Source organism: Microtus ochrogaster, chromosome 18, assembly GCF_000317375.1.
Source record: "Microtus ochrogaster isolate Prairie Vole_2 chromosome 18, MicOch1.0, whole genome shotgun sequence".
In the NCBI taxonomy this organism is placed as follows: domain Eukaryota; kingdom Metazoa; phylum Chordata; class Mammalia; order Rodentia; family Cricetidae; genus Microtus; species Microtus ochrogaster.
In genome coordinates this window covers 40,660,893-40,674,745 of record NC_022020.1, presented here as the reverse complement: position 1 = coordinate 40,674,745, position 13,853 = coordinate 40,660,893, and the positions used below count along the sequence as shown (strand labels likewise).

General features: G+C 34.1%; 1 protein-coding gene across 6 annotated transcripts in view; it reads right to left on the bottom strand.

The window, feature by feature from the left end:
- Csnk1g3 (casein kinase 1 gamma 3) overlaps positions 1-13,853 on the bottom strand; it is a 90,704-nt gene that overhangs the window by 20,935 nt on the left and 55,916 nt on the right. For 2 of the 6 annotated variants that reach the window (XM_005356111.2, XM_026783524.1), the window contains exons 7-11: positions 8,597-8,682; positions 8,394-8,478; positions 6,315-6,463; positions 5,467-5,562; positions 1,955-2,050 (exon numbers count right to left, since the gene is read on the bottom strand). In XM_005356111.2, the coding sequence (XP_005356168.1) occupies positions 1,955-2,050; positions 5,467-5,562; positions 6,315-6,463; positions 8,394-8,478; positions 8,597-8,682 (512 nt within the window). The remainder of the gene's footprint in view (positions 1-1,954; positions 2,051-5,466; positions 5,563-6,314; positions 6,464-8,393; positions 8,479-8,596; positions 8,683-13,853) is intronic. The other 4 variants (XM_026783525.1, XM_005356112.3, XM_005356115.3 and 1 more) reach the window with 4 other exon arrangements.

Genomic DNA, 13,853 nt, shown 5'->3' with positions numbered 1-13,853 from the left:
TTATACACACACACACACACACACACACACACACACACACACACACACACCATTTGATCCTTCAAGAGGCCAAAACCTCTTAAAAAGGGTTCTTAAAAACCTCTGCAGCACTTCCCTTTATAAGACCATGAAAATAACACACTGCTTCCCTTTCTACCCTGATTGAGGATCAGCTATAGTACTCAATAATAATAATCACAGTAGTTAGCCTTTAGGTACTTTTCTTTCATTTCATTAGTTTTAATTACATTTTCATTAGTCTAAGTATATATAATCATAATAATTCAAGTAATTCTGAATGTGCATAAGATAATTTGCAAATGCATTAAATACATTCTTTATTTTGCAGTGGGATAAGATTCTGGCATTGATATACTTGAGGTGTTAGTAAATTACTCATTAAACTTTTGAAAATGTTTACTGTATTAAGTGAGTTTATGATTGAAAAGACAGTGGAGTAAGGAAAACTGATCGAGATGTAAAAAGAAAAAGAAAAAAATGCAAAAAAGATAGGAAAGAAAAGAAATCAATAAAAAGAGCATAATTTCTTATTTTGATCTATGCATTCATTCTCCTACTAGAATTCTACTGGGTAAACTGATCACACAGACTAGAATGAAGCTGGAAGGAGTCTCAACAGACAGAAAAGTTTGGGGGAGACAGGAAAAAAGTACAAGCACTCTAAGGGAAAACAGCACTACTGCTAATGTGATGGAACAACACCAAAACAATTCATCCTGGGAAACACATAAGAGGAGCCACAGACCAGGAAAACAGATTCAAAGTGACCTTATAAATGGCAGGACAGATTTCTATTAGAGCCTTCGCTGCTGCAGATCTCCCTGAGCACTAGCAAAACATGTAGCATAACAAAAGGACTCAGAAGCAAGCAAAAATATGGGTAAACATTTTATGCAGATTAAACATACTTTGCTCACTTAGCTTCTCCAATGATATGAATTCAGGTACTTCTGCCTGAGTCTGTCACTCCTGAGTTCATATAACTATTCAAATATTTCTACTGCATATTACTAAAAATCTATATGTTTTTATATATAAATGGGTGGTTACATACTTTAAAATGTATCAGTGAGGAAAACAAGATAGCTCCTAAGACTTAATTTTGAAATGATTTTTAGAATTTAAATAAAAATGATTCAATATAGATTATGTTGATTAATAATGTATTAAAAAGAATGCAAAGTTGATCAAATATGGAAAATTGTTCAAGCAGAAATATGCAGAGGAACAAAACCAAAACATAGGGCTTTCAAATTGAAAGAGGTTGCAACAGAAGTCATCAGTTACTCTGAGCTAGTATTCAGATTGGCTTAAGGAGCCACTGTAAAGCCCTAAGCCCTATAAGGCTGCAGTCTCCATAATCACACCTAAATAGTTACACCTGGCGGCCAGAACAGTGGCGGGCAGCTGCTGGCGGATGTGCTTTAAAGGTGCAGAAACCACAGCTTACTAGTATCTATGAATGTATAGCACAGCAGTGCAAACAGGGCCGTGTTTCCAAGTAGTACAGATGAAAATGTTCAGATATCTATGAATGAAACTTGAAGGAAGCAAAGTCAGTAAAAGGGGGGGGGGAGTTTTGTAAATGTTTTATTTAAAGCATTAATAAAAATATTAAACTTCACATTTAAAAATCTAGCTCAATGCATACTTAACCACACTCATTTTTTTCTAATTTGCCGTGAATATGACTTAAATACTGTTGCATGTACTTGCAAAAAATAAACCACGGCACATGAAAGTGTAGCATCCCTGGTGGTCTTCCTGGACCATGTTAACTTGGTTTTGGTTAAGTAACAAAGAAATAGAATTATGGATAGAATTCGGCAACAAGCTTTCATAAGGATAGAGTATCATATCATGCCATGAGCTCAAAAAAAGGTTAGTTGTATAAATCTGGGGAATAATCACTCATGCAAAAATCAGAAAATACCTGTACCGAGCCACCATGTCTGTCTGCTGCAAGGTGAGCTCTCAAATGATGGGGATTTGCCTGCTGAGAGTCCCAAGCTGCCCTGTGGTCTGCCGACTGCCATTTATTTAATGCATGTGGCATGCATGGAAGAAGAAAAACCCAATATGTTAAACATCTCATCCTCATAATATACAAAACAAATGTAAAAAAGGAAATTTAAAATATTCTTTCTATTCTGAATCATACATAGTTATTTATCTCTGAAGATGAAAGATAATTTTTTATTGATAAATTGAATAATGGTCAGCAATAAAAATAAGTTATAACCATAAAATTTTAGAAGTAGAAAATTTGGGAAGCCATAGATCCCACAAGTTCATAAGCGAATTATCCACGAGCCAGGGAGTAGAGTGACATGAGTGCACAAGCCACCACACTGTCTTACAGAGTCCACAGAGCTTCTCCCATGGGCAACTACTTTTAGCAATGTGAGAAGAAAAATCCTTAAAAGGTTGACATCCTAGGAGATGTTCCTCTCTTTTATTGTATTCTGTTTCTACTGCAGGTATAACAGGAGAAAACAGAAAAGGTCTTTGAAAAGTAAAAAGCACTATGCACAATACTATGAGACTATAACAAGACATTTTTAAAAATCATAATCCCACAATCTCTTTGTGGATTTAATTTTTTAAAAAACTTGGTTCTAATTAAAGAGCCTTCTTTAATGAAACATACTGAAAATTTTGGAATTTCTGAGATCGCTTGGTAAATCTCTATGGGAATAAGAATAGGCTACTACTATTAGACTAGTAAAAATCAGAATGGCTTCTTAATTGCAATTTCTCTATTTCAGGAACACTCAGAAAATACTGACAAGGAGAGTTCTTAAAGTTTGGTTCTGAATTAGTAACTTTAGATAAAAATCTGAATTTCATGGATAAAGACACTGACATTCAACACTGTCCTGAGGTCACAGACCCAGCAAAGAGCACAGTGGCAATTTCAGCCACAGTCAGCTTCAATAACGCTACCAAGATCCTGGCACTAACTATGAATATCCTAAAGTCTCTAGTGCTTGTTTTTCTTTTTCTACCAAATTCCACAAAATCTTGCCACAACGTGCCAAGTATGCTCAGCTAAGGAAAGCCTAAGTACACCAGAAGCCAGAGTAACCCTTTCTGGAACAGACGTTAAATATAAGTAGAAGGACATGAAAAAAAAACATTCTGGGAGTAAGCTTCCTAAATTAAACTGTATGGTGCAAAATTACATAGGCCATGGCATGAAGTCTACCATCAAAACCACTGTGAGAGTTCTGTCTTTTCATCATTCGCTAACTGCACAGCCAGAATTAGTGGACTGGGAGCTGACATTTAAATAAATTATAGGAAACCAAATCTGAAAATGAAAAAGATGCTAAAATCAAGACAGGTATCTGTGGCAGTTGGTGACAGACCTCTGTAAGAAAATATTAAAAAACCTATGTGAACTCTTACTGCATAAACACTATATTAAAAACCTATGTGAACTCCTTCTATAAACACTAACACGTACCTAACATATTATATGTAACTGTAGCTCCCCTGAACTTGAACCACTGACTGCCTCTGTCTGCAGTCATTACAATGTTCAGCCCTTTTAATGAACTCATGATTTTCCTCTTTTGGACTGTGAACCATGGGGTCTGTCATAAAACAAACAAAACAAAACAAAAACATAACTGATGCATGGATATTTTGAACTTTTTCTATGCATATAACTTTTAACGAGGAGACTGTATATTCAGGTCTCAAATCCCGTACACAGCCCTATCCCAAAGGATTTACTGAAATTACACATACATAGAAAATCTTCCCTGCGTTTGGGGCAAAAAGAACTACAAAGAAAATAAAGACCCCACCCTCAGAGAGTTTATATTAAAAGAGCTATGTCTGTCATAAGTAGAAAGTTAGAAGCTTAAAAGTATTTAAGTTGTGAAGCAATTCAACACTGAAGGTGGCCCTTACTACAAAGCTTTACTACAAGACCTTGGGCATAGGAGTTTAGGGAGTATCAATCACTGACACTCTTCCAGGAACATCCAAGAAATCAACTTTAGTTTAGAAAACAGAAACACCAGCTCTCAACTTCTGAGCCCTATACTTACATAGTTATCACGTCAGATTGTTCAAGTTATCAACTAACTCTACTTATAGCTGAATTAGTTCATGCGACTTTTCATGTGCGGTTTTTTCTTCTGTGTCAAACTCTAAAACCAAATCTTTCTAAATCAGGTATACCATACATATTGTTAACTATGCCCTAAAGTGAGCATTTTGTCCAGCTATATGTTTTAATGAATGGTATATTTTACCGTTTAGTTTTCATCTTGCTTTAACCATCACTTGGACTTTAATGGGATAAATGAAGTGAAAATAAAGAGGCAAGATAGAATCTAAATAAAGAGAATCTTCTTGCAAAAGAGACATGAACTGCTGAACTTTTCAACAGCTGCCATGCCTTTCCCCAGGAAACATGAACTCTTCACTCTCGATCTTATTTCAAATCACTCTTACATACCTTCTCTCTAATTTATGCTCTGTTCCAAGCAAATTAGACTGACCTATACTCCTCAAACAAATAATCTCTTGATTTTTAGCTTCTTGCTTTTCTGTTGTCTTTCTTCTCTCTCCCCACCGCTTTTTCTCTTTTCTCCTCTCTTTTCCTGTCTCTTGCTCACTACTCATAAGATGTCTTTATTCCATTATTTGCCTAAAAGTAGTCCATTTACTCTGCAGGTTCATGACAAGAAACAACATTTTCTATATTAGATATGGAAATGCATATAGCATATCTTCCAAGTGGTATATTCCAAGCATATACTCCAAGTGGTACAGTTTACTCTACTTCAAAATTATCTGTGCATTTAATGTAAAATTCATAAGAACAAACACCATCCTTGAGTTCAGATTTACTAAGAATAAATTTATATTCTATTTTATTTTATCCTATTAGAATTCTAATTAAAAATTTTATTCTAGAAGTTAGCATGTATTACCACTACTTAATAGGTGAGAAAATAGGGCTTAGGAAACTAATTCATGCAGAGTAAAAACACATTCATGTTCGTTTGTTTCCAGGGACAAGTAAGTTCTTGCTAAGCACCACTCGGTCACTCAGTTTAAAGCACTTCTATAGAATGTTTTTTTTTTTTTTTTGCCTCTGTATTTCTCAACACATGAATTAAAAATAATCACTTTAAACAGCAGAAATTCAATAAATAACCCACTGAATTAACTACAGAGAGAAAGAGCAAAAGCTGGTATAATTTTAACACTTCCATCCTAACAGCACCAAACATTGCTTGGTTTTGACTAATTCATAGCATGAATTAGGAACTGGTAATTATTCTGAAATTAATGGCAAACTAAAGCTTTCTGAAAACACAAGTACTTTCAATCCTTTCAAGTGTGTATAATGTGTGACCCATTGAAGAAAAATGCGCATCTCAATAATGAAAGTAGAGATTTCATATCCAAAGGACAGCAAACCTGGTTTTTAGACTGCTGCATCTTATCTCTGTGTTGGTGTGCTTCTCTATTCGATGACAAGGCAGGGTCTTGCTGAACGGCACCCACTGGAGTAGGCTACAAGAAAACAACAATTACTGCTGGAATGGCCTGCTTCAGTAGTCCCATCTACAACAGTTTCATTAGCTGCTTAAAAGAATCAATGAATCAATAAATGATACTGCTAAGTAAATTAAGTCTTTAAGAAGCAACACTGTTCTCAAGCAATTGATAAAAGCTTTTAGAGTAAAGTAAAAAGACCACAGTTACTTTTTAAAGTATTTTTAAGACATTTAAACACTTTTCAGTGTACTGACTTTTGTATATAGGAAGGGTCTTCTACTGTTTTTATTAATTTTAAGGTACTTTCTCACATTAAAAATAAAAATGTATTTATGAATCTCATATCCAATGCTAATATATAAATAAAAAACATTATTACAAATTTAAAAAATACTACTTAAATAACGAAATTAGATATTTAATATTTGACTCAGAAGCTTTAAAAATTCTTAATTTTGATCAAAGCAGAACATAGGTTACTATAGAGAAGTAGCAATACTATTATACCATAATACTAAAATATCATAGTTAATATTAAAAACAAATTAAGATAGAAAGTCCAAAATAACTCATCACCCTTTAAAAAAGCAGGAAATCCAGTAGCAGAGCTTATATAAAATTCCAAGTATGATGACCCCAAAAAAAATGTCCCCAAACAAGAAATAAAAGGAATTCCTTACAAATTGTTCTCAATCTTCAATGGAAATATTCTGTACTATTTAAAATACCATAAATAATCTTTTACTTTAGCAGCATAAAGTACCTACCAACTGTTTACCAATCCAGTCATATTCATAATCAAACATATATCCTTTGCGATCAAACAGGTCGGTAAAAAGTTTTCTTAGGTAATCATAGTCTGGCTTTTCAAAAAAATCTAGCCTTCGTACATAACGAAGATATGTTGCCATTTCTTCTAGAAAGGAAATAAAAGTTATTCTGACTACGTATCTCTATAATACTCAATAAAAGTTAACAAAATCCTATTTCAATTTAAAATTTTCAATTATAGAAAAATTTAAAAAGGGGGAAAGAAAGGGAGAATGGAAACAAGAGGAAAGGAAGTGAGTCATTTAGTTGTTTGCAACACTTATTACCAAAGGTTAAAACATTTTTTTAAATTTTTTAATAGATATCTTGAGTTGTACTAGAGGGTGAATTAGTGGCTCAATGATACAACTGTCTCATCACAAGGCATACTTCATGCATATTTTAAAATCTACTCAAACCACTTCACTGTTAACTAGCTCACATGAAGCATCTGCACTAGTTTTCTGTGTTTCCTTCCACATTAGCAACACACACTAACTTACTAACATGCAACAAAATTTCTAATCTTCACCGTGAGCCATATTTAATCAAATGAACTGGCAAAACAAGTGAAATCATCTCAAAAAAATCTGATGCGAGAACACAATGAGTTTTCTTTTAATTTCTAATCAAACAGTTGGGTAATAAATAAATAAATATATATATATATATATAATTTATTTAGTTAGTTTGCTTTTTCGGGAGAGAGTTTCTCTGTAGCTTTGGAGCCTATCCTGGAACTAGCTCTTGTAGACCAGGCTGGCCTCAAACAAGAGATCTGCCTGCTTCTGCCTCCCGAGTCCTGGGATTAAAGGTGTGCCTCACTACCATCTGGCTTTTAAGTTCATAATTTTAAAAGTAAAGAAAAACAAAAATCTGGGTAAAGTTGTTAGCTAGTTAACAGTGCTGAAATCTCAGACATGAAGATTTCGCGGCTCCTCTGATCCCACTAATTCATAGTGTAACATAGTGCCCTGGTGACTTTCCTCAAAGAGAGACTTTCTTGTTATTCCACTTGCTGTGTAATTACAGGGTTAATTATACTGGCACCTCCATTTTTTCCTGGAAAATTGCTTATACGCTTCATAATACAGTCACTCAATCTATCTAGACCTAAACTTCTAGGTCTGTCACCAATATTGCTTAATCTGCCATTTATAGAAGTTACATCAAGAGAGAAAATAAAGTTTACTGACAGTAAATAAGGAAACATATGTTATTTCTTTCAGAACACTGACTTTATTATTATGATACCATTACACAGAAGAGCCATGAATACAAAGTGATATAAGACCTCCATCTTGAATGAGTTAATCTTCTTTATACTTCATGTTGCAATGCAAGCAACATCAGCTATTTAGTAACTACCAACAGCTAAGCTTTGTGGTACAGGCCACTCAGGAGGCTGCAGCAGGAAGGCAGCAAGTCCCAGGCCAGACCAGGGAATAAAGCAAGACCACTGACAGGACTGGGTTACTCAACAAGCTTCTATCTCAAACATAAAATTTTAATTGACAAACCATTTCTTAACTTAGGACTAAAAAAACCTTATTTTTGCTTCTGAGTTGCCAAAAATGCTTAGAGGAGAATTATTTTCAAAATGTATACACTAATATAAAATTTCCCTAAAATTAGTAAAATCAGTAAGATTTTATAGTACTTTAAAAATAGAAGTAATATTTTTTAACAACTTTGACATTGAGATTCAAACAACTAACAGTGCACTAAATGATATCACATATTCTTCAGCATGTATTTCAACTTATTAAGAATGAATCATCGAAGGAAACATGGCTTTAGTCAGTCTTCAGGTAATTAAAAGATGGAATTTTCTTCATATAATGTCATCTTGTGTAACAAATAAACAAACTTTCTGTAATCTATGCAGTAATTGTTGACAACTTTTAAATCACATTTCTAGAGTGCTCCTGCTTTTCAATGTATACAAAAAAGTACTTATAAACTTAAGCAATGAAATTTAGCCTTCTTTATGCATAAGCACATTTCAATTCATGAAGTTTATCATTGTCCATTACCTGGGAAATTTTCACACAACACTTCTATTGGTGTGGCTCGTTTCGTGTCGCCAATTTTCTGATACCTCTCTTTTAATGTGTCAGCCTAAAGTGGAAAGGAGTGCAAGAATGTGGTGTTTTAAAAACTATTTAGTTGTAACAGAAGGTCTTAATACACATTAAGATTTTATGAACGCCAATAAAAAAACACAAAAAATAATTACCTTTAAGCCTTGCCAAGGAAGACTGCCTCTGAGGAAGTACATGAACATATGCCCTAAAGCTTCTAAGTCATCTCTTCTACTCTGCTCTGAAATAGAGGAGAATAGGAAATTTCACTTTCACTTAACAGTGAAATATGCGAAAATGAAGATTATTTCTAAATTTATGACATAAATTTAAAATATAGATTTACTATTTATAAATACCAAAATCATATATAAATTCTTTCTACAGATTATCATCTTTAAAATATGCCATATATGTTCAGTGCTACCGAAAATTTATTTACCTGCTTAGATGCCTATCCATGGAACTTAGAGGTGAATGAATGGAAAAGGGGCTAAATGGTCAAACTGAGATCTCTGTATCCTATAGATCCATCTTAAAGAGTCAGAGCAGAACATGCTACGGAGTCTGAGAAACCCTGGAGCTGAAAGTGCTTAGCATTAACTCTGAATTTCCTAAACACATAGAATAGAAGGACAAAATTTCCATCTCACATATTCTCTATTAACAATAAAAAGAATTAGTATTGCAACCACATAACAATCATGTCAGACACAGCAACAGTAATAACTCCTTTACTATTATTTGTTTCCCCAAGTGCTACTAGAACAACTGTCATTTTAAGGTTTTTGTTTTGTTTTTGTAATAAAATATGTAGAATATAAATGACTGAGAGTAACAGACTAAGACTCTGAGAGACACAAAAATATTTCAATACTGTCACTGAAAAATTGAGATTCCTTGATTTTTAAAATATGACAATACAAATGAGAAGAAAAATACTTTAAGAAAGTGCAGCATGCAAGATAAGTTTTTCAAATGAGCCATCTTATTGTGTATTATCTGAACAATGCTCAATGTTTCCAGAAAAACAAACTTCCCTGTACTGATCTACAGCAAAATGAACCTTGCTTTCCCACAGTACTTGCTTGAATTTACAAATAATGCTTACACTGTTAATCAGTGCCTATCATATTCCAAGACAGTAAGTTATAGGAGAGCTCTTTATTCTCAAAACCCAGTAAAATGGCTTAGGGTCTCGGAGACTTAAAAAGGAAAAGTAATATAAAGAAAACACTGTTTACAAACTCCAAATGAGAACTGAGAGCACTGTGGGAGCTTTCACAAGTTCAAAGAAGCTGGCCTCTTCTAGTAACAGACTTGTGTATGGTGCAGCAGAGGTAGGTGCATTTGGGAAGTTTAGTAGGTGATAGTGAAGTGCAGGCAGGTTTGATAATTACTAGAGGGAAAAGCTTCGCTCACTGTAGTAAAATATACCCTTGACACCACACCTGCATAACTATCACTATGATCAAGAAATTTCTGAGACTTTAAAATAGCTCTGCTAGTAATTTCCCTTTCCACCTCCAACCTCTAGCCTGAGGATCCCACTTCACTGATCTGTCATTACAGATTATATTCTTTTCATACGGTATGAATTATATAATACAGATTCCTATCTGGATTCTTGACTTCACCATGTTTTGTATAGAGTTCCATGCATCAAGAGCTTATTGCTTTTCATGAAGACAACCACAATAAATCCACCTATTCACCTAAGTAAGCTCAAATTTCCAGCTCTTGTGGGAGGAAGATATCATGAACAACCTGAGTCTTTGACCACCCATTTTCATTCAACTTGAGGAGTCCATCACAACATCATGTGGCAGTGCATACGCAGCTTCATAGGACACTAGTTCTAAAGTACAGTGTGGAGAGATTGTGCCATTTCCGATCTCCACCAGCAATATGAGATTGCCATGTTTTTACAAGTTTAGTATCATCAGTCTTTTATATTTTATCCAGACCAATCGCTATGACATATAAGCTTACTATGGATTAACAGTATTTTACCGATGACTGATGCTCTTGAACTTCAAATGTTACTATTGTAAATCATTAATGAACTGTGTGTGTGTTTTGTATTTTCACGAAGTATTAATTTATTGCTAAATTTCCCTCTTACAATTCCTACTGGCTTATGGCCAATTCAAAAAATTTCTGATTAGGACTTGGGACCACAGATTTTCTATTTTTATAACTACAGATTGTACCATTTGGGTTCTTATATTTAAACCTATTATACACATTGCAGTAGATTTGTTTTTGCTTTAGCTATAGAGTAAAATAATAGACCCATTTTGGTCAATAATGATAATCTGGCTATTCTAAATTTTGACAAGATTTTCCCTGCCCCCTCAACTGTTTTTGCATTACTCTCAAAACTCAGCTGATCATCTATGTTCATATTCTGGACTCTATATTCTGACTAGTTATCTGTCTTCATTTATGTGTGTGCGTGTGTATTATATACTATATATGTTTGTGTATATATGCATGCATGTGTGTATGTATGTATATCTGGAGAGATGGCTCAGTGGTTAAGATCAGTACCTGCTATTCCAAAGGTCCTATGTCCAATTCCCAGCAGCAACCACATGATGGGTCATAACCATCTGTAATGAGATCTGGTGCCCTCTTGAGGAAGAGACCTAGTCAGTCATCTTCATCAACTTAGACCATGAAAGCCAATATGAACAAGTTCAACAGAACTACCATATATGAGCTGCCCATGCATGCTTCAGCATTGCCAGGGCAGACATTTCATTTTTTCATTTTATATGTGTGTATATGTATATATAATAGATATTAAACATTTTAAAACAACCTTACAAATGAAACCTTATCTAAATATAAGACAACTGATAAATTCTACTACAAGCCAAGAAATATCATGTGAAAAGAACTCTTAGAAATAAGAGTTCTCAACCCATCATATTATATATACTGTTTCAAACACAAAATCACTGCAAGTTACAAAAACTATAGAAAATATCTCATAAGCAAGCTTACAATTCTTAAGAAGGTAACTGCGATGTTATCTGAATAAGTAATCTTCACCCTTAGAATATAAAGCTAATTTAACTTTCAAAGGTAAATCTCTGGAACTTGGGGAAGAACCTATGGGGACACAGTACATAAGAGTAGTTGCTCTGTCTGTAAGCACAAGACCCTGAGTTTGAATTCCCAGCAAGCACTGCTGCAACCCAGGACTTGGAGAAACAAGCAGAAGCAAACAGTCCCCAAGAGCTTGTTAGCTAAAAAGGTAAGTGTTCAGTTCCATGAGAGTCTATCATGAGGCAATAAAGGAAAGCCTTGATGACCTGCTCTGGACTCCACGTGTGCTGCGTACTTGCACACTAACATGCATATAACACACACACACACACACACACACACACACTAGTAATTAAAATTTAAAAGCCATGAATTGTATGATCATCTCAGACATAAAAAGCATTTGAGAAATCTAACACGCATTCATCATAAAAATTCTCAGCAACCACAGTAATGTCTCAGTGACTGTTTGTTTCCCAGCTTGATCTCGGCTTGATCCTAAGCACCATAAAACATTGTTTTAAATAAAAATTCAGCAAAATAAGTTATAGAAATTTATTTAGCCCAATAAAAGACAACTATGAAAAACCCGTAAAAAATTTTTTTATTAGTCTTTTCAATCATTTTATGTAGTACTTGAGTATGGTCCCTAGGGCCTTGGGGATACAAGACAAGCTAAACTCCCAGCTCTTCTTTCATTTTTTTCTCCCCTTGTTTGCTTTTTACTTGAAATCAGTTCTCATAAACTTTTCCAAAATGACCTTGAACTTACACTTTTTAGCCTAGACGGGACTTGACTTTGTAATCTTACTGCCAATAAACTTGGCCTAAGTTAAATTATAAAAAACACAGTCTAAGGGTCAAGGCCAAAACTAAAAATATCTACTACTTTATCTCTATTCATTATTATATGGAAATTTCTTTTTTTCTTTTTGTTTGGAGGGGGGTGTTATCAAGGCAAGGTTTCTCTATGTAACAGCTCTGGCTGTCCTGAAACTCTTTTTTTACACCAGGCTGGCCTCAAACTCACAGTGATCCACCTGCCTCTGCCTCCCAAGTGCTAGGATTAAAGGTGTGCGCCACCATACCCGATGGAAAAATTCTTGACAGTACAAAAAAAATCAAGAAAAACATCATTTAATTACTGAAGTGTATTTGAGGACAAATAAGATGGCTCAATGGAACAACCCTGGTGATTCTAGCATCCACATAAAGGAATGAGAGAATGAACCCCACAAAGATGTCCTCTGACCTCCACATGAGTACCATGACATGCACAACCCACACACACATATGCATACATAAAATAATAAGTATAATAGCAAAAATTTTAAAGCTGTCCAGTTTGGAAAAAGAAATGCTATTTTTATCGACAATATAAACAAACAATGCAGAAAACTTTAAGTAATCTGTAAAATATGCTAACTAGTGAGTTTATCAAAGTTTCAGGATACAAAATCAATATATGAATCAGACAGATTTCTATACTAGCAATGAACAATCAAAAAAATTTAAAAACTAACATTTTTATACAATAGTATCAAAACTCAGAAAATATACAAATTTATCAATATAAAAATTTACCAGAATGAGAGAGAGAGAGAGAGAGAGAGAGAGAGAGAGAATATGCTGACAAAGACTTGAAAGAACTAACTCCCCTAAATTGTCCTATGGCCTTTGTAATGCACCACAACACCCCGTCCACATAGACTATATTACATATGTATACATACACATAATATATATAATTTTAGCCTTACAATAGGATTCTTTGTTAAAGAAGCAGCACAAAAAGCCACTTCTATTCTATCATACAGTGACCTCACCTGTATCACTCCATCAAAGGATAGTATTAGATTCATAATCTACAAGGCATTATAAATTCAAGCCATAAATAAAAGCTAGTAAAGTAAGCCAACTACTAAAACTTAATCTAAAGCCCTTCTACCTTCATAATTGCTTTCTTTGTGTTCTTTTACCAAGTGACACTGAGAAAAAATGTCACCAAGTGGGAAGTAATAGAAGTCACAAGAAAGCTTTCTCTTTGAACTAGAGTAACTAAGGAACACCCTTCAAGCTTGCAAGAGTTCTGTTTCATGAAAAAGATCCCTCACAGGTTATTAGGTTCTTATTAAACCTGGTCACATTTCTTCTAAAGTACTTAACTGAAAAAACCTGCTTGAAATTGGGTATTTCCCTCAAAGTCATAATTTATTATACAATTTTCTAAAAATGAGAAATGAAGAATTCATTAAAGTACAGCCAAGGCAAAAATAAGACAAAATAAAACTCAAAGCCAAAAAAGTCACAAAAAATAAAAATATGTGTTTTCTCTAGATTTATTAGTGTGTGTAT